Source organism: Vicia villosa, linkage group LG1 (genome assembly GCF_029867415.1).
Source record: "Vicia villosa cultivar HV-30 ecotype Madison, WI linkage group LG1, Vvil1.0, whole genome shotgun sequence".
NCBI classification, from domain to species: Eukaryota; Viridiplantae; Streptophyta; class Magnoliopsida; order Fabales; family Fabaceae; genus Vicia; species Vicia villosa.
In genome coordinates this window covers 137,161,817-137,170,068 of record NC_081180.1, presented here as the reverse complement: position 1 = coordinate 137,170,068, position 8,252 = coordinate 137,161,817, and the positions used below count along the sequence as shown (strand labels likewise).

The following is an 8,252-nucleotide window of genomic DNA, read 5'->3' as shown; positions in this document are numbered from 1 at the left end:
TTAAGAATGATTGTAAATTCCAACTTCATCATCATTAGTTTGTTTTTTAAAAAGTATAAACCATTGAAAAAAAATTTCGATTTTGGTCAAAATTTTTTTTTTTTTTAAAAAGTTATTGATTTATAAATCATCAACAATTTTAATACAAATAAACGTCGTTGTCAGAAGATAAATTCTGACTGAACCAACAACACTCTTAATTCAACTAATAAGTGCCAACTAAGCTACCCCAAATTTAAAATTTGAAATATAAGACCATTTCTCAATTTTGAAATTGTAAACGAATAAATTCGGGAAACTTAAATTATTGAGTAGGTAGTAATTTTTAAAAATGTTAAAAAATATGAAGACCAATTTTTAAAATTAATAATAATTAATTTGACATTTCAATTTAATAATCTAAGAAAAAAATTCAAAATTTTTACTTTTAAATATCATTTAAAATTGCTTAAATTTAACTTAAACAAGATACTTTTTAAATTTTTATCATTTTAAATTCTCAATACTTTTTTATGTTAAACAATGAATTTGATCAAATCATTTGTAAATTTCTTCAAAAAAACTTTCATCCAAGTACGCTCTAGACTAAAAATATTACTTGCAAAGTATTTACATTTCCCTCTCTCATATGACTCAAAGACCTTGTTAGAAAGAGTAAGAAGAAAATATTGGATTGGTAGAAAATGGAGTTCTTGGAATCGTGCAAGAAATAATAAGCAACCTTTACCTTTTGATGGAAGAAATAAAAAGCATTCTTACAAATTAAGTCATCACTTGAGCAGTGACTTAATCACAATGTATTACAGTAATAACTTAAACCTCTTATATGAGACTGCAGTTTAAAAAAATGGTGAACAAAAGAATACACCACCGACCAATAATGTACAGAAACATATATCTAAAGATTTTTCTAAACAGACACAAATACCTCACTTAACGCAAAACCACAGTTTCAGAGGTTACCCCTCCCATAAGTAACAAAAGAATGTATGAAAGAGTAAAACAATCAGCATTCAACTTTGCATTTTGCTAATCCATCTATAAAACCTGTAAAGTATTATTGGTTTCTACTTTCTATCACTGTGATTATTCACTTTCCTCTGGAAGTTCCTGTTGAGTAGCTCCCTTGGCCAGGTTGATTGGCATCCGAAGCCGAATCATCATCTGTAGCACGTAAATAGCACAGTTTATTAAACGAAAACCAGAAGATAGTTGAATTTTCAATCATTTTTTTATAGATGGTAAGAAATTGATGTCTGCAAGTAGCAGTGGGATCAAGAGTATGCAGCTTCTCCAAGGAAAATAAAGTCATTGGATTAATTTAACAGTTGAGAGATCAACACTCTCAACTGTTATATTAATCCAATGGTTAAGATTTGGCTACCTTTAGGTAAATCAATTACATTAACCATAGATAAAGTCAACCATTAGATCTCAAGTAAATCAGTAGTTATTGCTACTTTTACATAATGAAGAAAAAACACGGAAAAGCGATGAGCATATTCTTCTTACCAAATAGTGTCTTAATAGATGGCCGTTTAGGTTTTGTGCTCTTCTTCTTCAGTTCAGCTGAGAATATAAAACACACTCAAATTATTTTTTGGAGATAAGTTGCAATGACGAATCAACTAGGAGACGGAAAAATAAAATTTGGGGGGCTCAAGAGGGGGCCAATAAAGACAAGGAATGCACAAATTACATAAGTTTGCAAGGATCAACAAGAGCACAGTTTATTGAAGTGAATTGATGCATTAAAGTAAAAAATTAGTTACAGATATTGGTGGCCAAAAATAGCGTATGCTTCATATGCGGTGCAAATGAGGTAAACAAGAAATTAACAATGGGTTCATATAAGCTGGCAAGAGTTTATTAAACTTAAAACAGTAGAAACCATAAGGTTATTTGAAGATGTACTAACCCATTCCAGATATATGATTATCATTCACGATTTCATAGTTCTTATATGTGTAGCCAACAAAGTTAACATCCTTAGATGACAGCATCTGCAGCAAAGAACAAGTCTAGGTTACAATCCAGACTTGAGAAATTGTATGTTACTCATCAATACCATCCATGAATTTCAATGAGGAAATATTTGTACCCAGAGTTACTGTTACCAAGAGTTGTGTAAAATTCTAGTGCCATCTAAAGTAAATCAACTATCTTTAAACTTATGTTGTTAATCTTGGATAGCATTGCGTAGCACCAACCCACTAAAATGCTATAGCGGGATAGCCGCTATTGCAAAGACTAAAAACCAGTGTACAGAGTAAACATAAATACTCACAAATAGACTAATTTACAAAATTAAAGAGATCCTAATAGTTAACGAATCTAAAGTATAAGTAATAAAACTTACGCAAAGAAGGAAAAAAAACAGAACAGAACTAAAAGTAGGAAGAAGAAAAACAATTATTTGGGAGTAAGAACATAACATAACTCTTCAAAGGGTTCATATTGAAATTTGTACTCTTAAAAAAAAGACAACAGTTTAAGAAAAAGAATTTGAATTTACCCCCAAAATACTAATAGCAGACGCAATACCGGCTGCTATAGCGGTTTGGGGACACAATTAGCGGCCTCTACAACCGCTATTGTTGACAGCGGCTCGCAGACCAATAGCGTTGCGGCAAACCCTACCACCGCTATGCTATCCCCCTATAATGGTGCTATAGGGTGCTATTGACAACATAGCTTCAAACTAACTATTCCATTGGAAGCATGCTACAGGCATAACAAAAATGTGATGCAAGGGAAAATAGGATTTGTTTGATATTGAGAAAAAGTCAAGTTTCACTTGAAAGAGTTTATAAAAAATTGACACCCCTCAATAAAATGAGGGGAATTTCTCAATCCACCTCCTTATATACTCAAACAAGCAAAAAAAAAAACACCGGAAGGATTCCAAAGAAAATAAAAACATCGGAGCATATCATAGAAGCTTTACTATTGATAAACAAACTCTAATAATTTCATAACATATCAGTTAAGATTCAAGGAAAAAGAAATGAGCTACTGAAAGAGCCCCTAGTAAAAATATTAGCCTATTAAACTAACAATGCCACAAATACAATTACTGAAACTAACACACCAACTATACAAAGAATTCAAACAAAATCGAACCTTTCTCCATGGGCCTGATTTTGAGGAAGGTTGAGATTGGCAGTCCAGCTGCACATTAAAGGAAATCAAGAGAGTGAGCTGTAAGACTGTATTGCAATAAAAGACAAAAAACTTTTATATCCTTGAAATAAGCATATATAACATACCTCTTCAAATTTCTCAAAATTTTGAGTATCCAATTCATCATTGACCTCAGGAATAAAAGCAGCTTTCATTTGGTACAATTTATCCCATTCAACACCTTTGAACCATGGGTGAGCCTTGAATTATAAATACCAGCCAATTATTTTATTAATGTTGAACTGTAACCCAGAATAAATTATAGAATTAGAAAAGAACATGCCAAAAACACCTTGATTTCATCAGCCCCTCTGGTTCCAAGCCTCTGTTCCACATTACATAGAAGTCTACTAATGAGATCCTTTGCCTCTGCTGATAGTTTAGCTTCTTCTGGAAATTTTAAATAATTTCTCCAATTGACTATCTGCAAATATGAAGGTAGGGGAATACGATATGATGATAAAGATTAAAAAAATCATAGGCAATAAAAAGGAAGAAGATAGACAGACCCATTAGAGAATTTTAGTAATAACTAAAATGTGTCATCAATCAAACTGTAAATTATAAAATATCAGTACTGGTCAATAGGCCCAAATATATTGTGTGAGCCTCATCCTTGATGCTACTATTAGAGGGGAATCAATATTATACCAAAGGAATAGAAAGAAACAATTCTTAATATAGGGCAAAAGCTTCATTTTTTCAAACAAACCAAATAACTTGCTTTTAAGCTTTACATAACTATCTGGAGGCAAATATCAATCAATAGTAATACAATTCCTATTTAGCTTGCATTTAATATAGGCTTTCTGTAAGCATATAAGCCTACCAAAATTCCATGAACACAGTCCTACAAATATGCTAAACCTCAATCCACAAATTACCTTTCTACAAGTCAACATTGGTTCATCTGAATAAAAAGGTGGATATCCCACTAGCATTTCATACATTATAGCTCCCAAAGACCACCTGGAAGCATTAAAATAATCTCATTAGAGTACATGGAAAGAATGTTTAGTTTATAAAAAGAATAAAACTTGAAAGTAATTTTGAAAAGGAAAACTAGAAAAAGACAATATATAATATACCAATCACATTCCATTCCATATCCTTTCTTCAAGAGAACTTCAGGGGCAATATAGTCAGGTGTTCCTACTGTAGAATAGGCCTGCAGTGTTAGAAAGAAAGAAAAGTTTCAAATGCGTCTGGAGTCATCATTGGATCATGGAAATTTTACATTTTTTTTTGGAAACTTTCCAACAGAAGTCAGAACAAAAAGTCATCAGATTTATATGCACAGTGAAAAATTACAATAAATAATATAGAATACACATAGTTTGTAAGTTAACAGGGGAAGGAATAAAAAGAACTGTTAATCTGAAAATTCATAAGGAAGAAAGCAGCCATGCCTACTTATGTAAATTTGATGTGACTTACAAGCATTCGCCTATTTTTCTGCCAATGAAGCAGTTGCTCCTGCTGAGTCCTTTTAGGAGCCACAGGTTGTCCATTGCTCTGAAGGGCTCCACTTCTGTTGTTTCCAGTAGAGAAGTCCTTTTCCTGAAGATTACTGCAGTCTAGTGGTTTACATAATCCAAAGTCTGATAATTTCATGTGACCATGTCTATCTAGCAGCAAGTTATCAGGCTTGATATCTCTGGAAACCATATCAAATCAGAATATAATTTCTTTTTTAATGCATTAGTAAGTAAAAACAGCGTAAGATCATTATAATAAAATTTCCACAATGTAATATTATTATTTACTGCCTGAGAGCTTACCTATGAATATAATTATGTTTATGAATCGACTCTATCGCTAGGACAGTCTCCCCAACATAGAACCTGGCCTCATTTTCTGTCAGTATATCCTTCCGCATGAGCAATGTCATCATATCGCCACCAGGAAGATACTCCATTATAAGATATAAACAATCTTCGTCTTGAAAGGAACAATAAAGCTTTACAATGTAGTTGCTGTCAACTTCTGCAAGCAGGTCCCTCTCTGCCCTTACATGTTCAACCTAAACAAGGATGTAAAATTTACCGACAAGTATAACAAGGCACAATTCATATGAACAATCCGAGGAGGCCCTGATGATTTCAGTACCTGGCCTCGGCGAAGCATTTCTGATTTCTTAAGCTTCTTCATAGCATATACATTACCAGATGCCTTCTCTCGGCAGATTCTGACCTATACCCCCAAAAAATTACAATATTAAATATTAATAAATTATATTGATATTGTTGGTTGATGTTACATAAGACAAACCACTAATCCACATTTATACTAGGAAAAGATGTGTGTGTATGGGGGGGGGGGGGGGGGGGACCTAGACACTATAATGTTTTATGGCAGAATTATGTAGTGATAAGAACGATATGTTTTTCAAATATTCTAACAAGGTCAATGTAACATATGGAAAAGATCAGAAACATGGTTTTACTTCAATAAAAATTAAGGCAGATTATACCTCTCCAAATGCACCCTTCCCTATCATAGTCAGGGGCTCAAAATCATCAGCATCCATCTTATGCCTCTGAAGTCGCATGTATTCCCTCTCCCTTTTCTCAAAAAACATAAGCAAGTTGTTCTGCTCTTCCTCAGAGACTTCAGAGTCAGCCAACTTTTTTTCGAGCATATTACGTCTGCAAGAATGACATGCTTAGCATTACTAAGAGCTAACAACAATCTCCGTTTGTAGATGTTATTTGCACTAACTCGTATAAAAGCACACCGGAGACATTACAAGATAATATATGTCAAGATTGTCATGCAAAATTATATTCAAATGTTAAAGAATACTAGTTGCTACCTCGTTGGTCTGGGGTAACAGTGAGCAAGGACATTAAAGACAATTATCATTTGTATCTCCTTAAGAGATGACAACAAGCTGTTAAAACAACTATTTTACATGCTACAGAATCCATCAATAACAGCTTCACCATCATAATGATACAAATCTTAAGTTGGAGTGAACATACCGTTCTTTTCTCTCCTGCAGGTTCTTCATCTGCTTCTTATAATGATTTTCTATGTACTGCTTTGCAGCTGCAACTTTCTGTTGGGTGACATTTGAAGGAGCTTCGTCATTTGTTGGGGGCTTTGACCTTTCTTTTACAACGCTTGCAGATTCTTTGTTTTTTGAAGACTGCATTTTGTCCTTGTTTGACTTGAACTTATGAAACCAGCAACCATCCATTTTATAAAAATCCTAATCCCAGCGAGTTATATATGCTTTTTCACCAACTACTTGGAAGCTTTGTAAACCAAAATTCTCATTTTGGTAGCAAAGAAATCAAGGAGCCATTTTTCACCACGACAATAGACAGCACATTCACTCTTACAGTCTTCTGTCAAAACAGAAAATAAAATGGTAATCAATCAATATACTTAAGCACCTAAACGTTTGTTTAGCTGATCAGAAGCAAAACTTCGACATACAGATAGATCGTTAAAAGACTCAAAGAGTCGTTAAATCAGAAGTAAAATATGGATAATAACAAATGAAAATAAACAAAAAAGAAATTTAAAGGTTCCTTTTAGAACAAATAACACAGCACAATAGAGAAGAAGGTAATCCCAAATAACCAAATATCAACAAGAAAAATCATCAGAGCAAGGAAGCAAATGTGACACTAAAAATGTAATTAAAAGGTTTTAAAAACGGTCCGCGACCGCGACAAAACAGTATCGGCAAGTACCGATACCGTTGTTCACCGTTTTTATGTTAAAGAAGAAATTGTAGTTTGTGACGACCGCATTCGGCGTCACAAAACATGTACAAACCGAAATCGCAAAAGCCTTTACGCGACCTACCGCGACCGATATTTAAATCTACCTAAACATGAAGAAAATGCAGAACAATCTGCAAATAAAGTTCAGAAAACATAACTATTTCCTAAGATCCAAACTAAACAGAAAAATCAGACTTCAAAAATCTCGATCAAATTTGCAATGCTTGAAAACTACTGGAAACAAATTAATCAATTTCACTTCAGGTCAAAATCAAAACAATCAAATATCATAATAGAACCTAATATAAACATTCAAAACAACGCAAAAACCATAGAATTCAACAAAGCTTAAGCAATTAACCAGCACACATCTTCAATCCAAACAGTGATCCTCATTATCCTGATCAAGCATACTCAATTTCACACAGCACAAATCAAATCCTTCAAATAGATAAACAGAACCAAAATCAAAACTAAAATTACGCACCTGAAATCAAATTCAGAATCAATCAAACAACACTTGCAGAATCAAAGCGAGTTGAAAATTGAATTGAAAATCTCAACTCAAGAGGAATCAGAATCAGAATCAGAATGAGAATGAGATGAAAGCGAAATGAGTGAGTAAGAGAGAGAGTGTGGTTAGAGAGAGAAAGTAAAGTCCCGGGATTATCGGTGTGAAGAAATGAGGAAGAAGAGAGAGGACTCTACTTTGTGATCATTTCGTCGTTTACTCTATTTTTTTTTAATTTTTAAATTGGATTATTTTCAGAGATGGAAACTATTTTACTTTCGAATTTGATTACACAGATGGAAACTAATTCATGTTTTCTCCTTTTCTGTTTTTTGTTTTTTGTTTTTTGTTTTTCCTAATTAAACCTCTTTTACTTTCTTTCTTTGATGCAATCCAATTCAATTATTATTTTTCTTTATTTGATACACTATTAACTTATATACACAACTTTATAATATTCAATTCATATGCATGGTATTTGTAAATAATTTTTATATTATCAATTAATTATAATTATTAAATAATAACTAGTTAAATACACGTGTCGTCGTACGAGTAAATTTATTTCATACAATATAAAATGTGTTTAGATACGTATAAATTTGAAATTAGTTAATAATTTAAAAATGAATAATGATTATATAAACTCAATTGTATTAAAATGAATAATAAATATTTTATCTTTTAAATTAATGTATTGTTGATTGAAATAAAATATGTATTATGCTGAAAGTAATTTGTAAAATAAAAATTGTACTTGATATAATATAAATGTATTTATATATACAAGTAGATTTGAAATGGGTTATTTAGTTGTAAAA

The 8,252-nt window shown here is 32.3% G+C and overlaps 1 protein-coding gene across 2 annotated transcripts; it reads right to left on the bottom strand.

Annotated features, from left to right (window-relative positions):
• Positions 1 to 838: 838 nt before the first annotated feature.
• LOC131644296 (uncharacterized) lies at positions 839 to 7,669 on the bottom strand. Of its 2 annotated transcripts, none has more exons than XM_058914760.1 (14): positions 7,408 to 7,669; positions 6,168 to 6,536; positions 5,657 to 5,831; positions 5,293 to 5,376; positions 4,965 to 5,206; positions 4,621 to 4,840; positions 4,272 to 4,351; positions 4,068 to 4,152; positions 3,476 to 3,607; positions 3,270 to 3,383; positions 3,124 to 3,171; positions 1,919 to 2,003; positions 1,513 to 1,569; positions 839 to 1,164 (listed from the first exon to the last, which is right to left on the bottom strand). In XM_058914760.1, the coding sequence occupies exons 2-14, from the start codon at positions 6,383 to 6,385 to the stop codon at positions 1,091 to 1,093; spliced, it is 1,614 nt and encodes a 537-aa protein (XP_058770743.1). In that variant the 5' UTR covers positions 6,386 to 6,536; positions 7,408 to 7,669; the 3' UTR covers positions 839 to 1,090. The 2 variants fall into 2 exon arrangements, with proteins under 2 accessions (XP_058770743.1, XP_058770744.1); XM_058914761.1 differs by having other exon boundaries at positions 6,168 to 6,533.
• Between the last annotated feature and the right edge of the window lie 583 nt (positions 7,670 to 8,252).

Bases quoted from the DNA above. Each gene is read 5' to 3' on its own strand.
- LOC131644296 (XM_058914760.1), bottom strand. From the start codon at position 6,385: ATGGATGGTTGCTGGTTTCATAAGTTCAAGTCAAACAAGGACAAAATG. The intron at 3,172-3,269 runs GTATGTTATATA...TTTAATGTGCAG, and splicing joins ATTTTGAGAAATTTGAAGAG to CTGGACTGCCAATCTCAACC. The intron at 1,165-1,512 runs GTAAGAAGAATA...TACGTGCTACAG, and splicing joins ATCTATTAAGACACTATTTG to ATGATGATTCGGCTTCGGAT.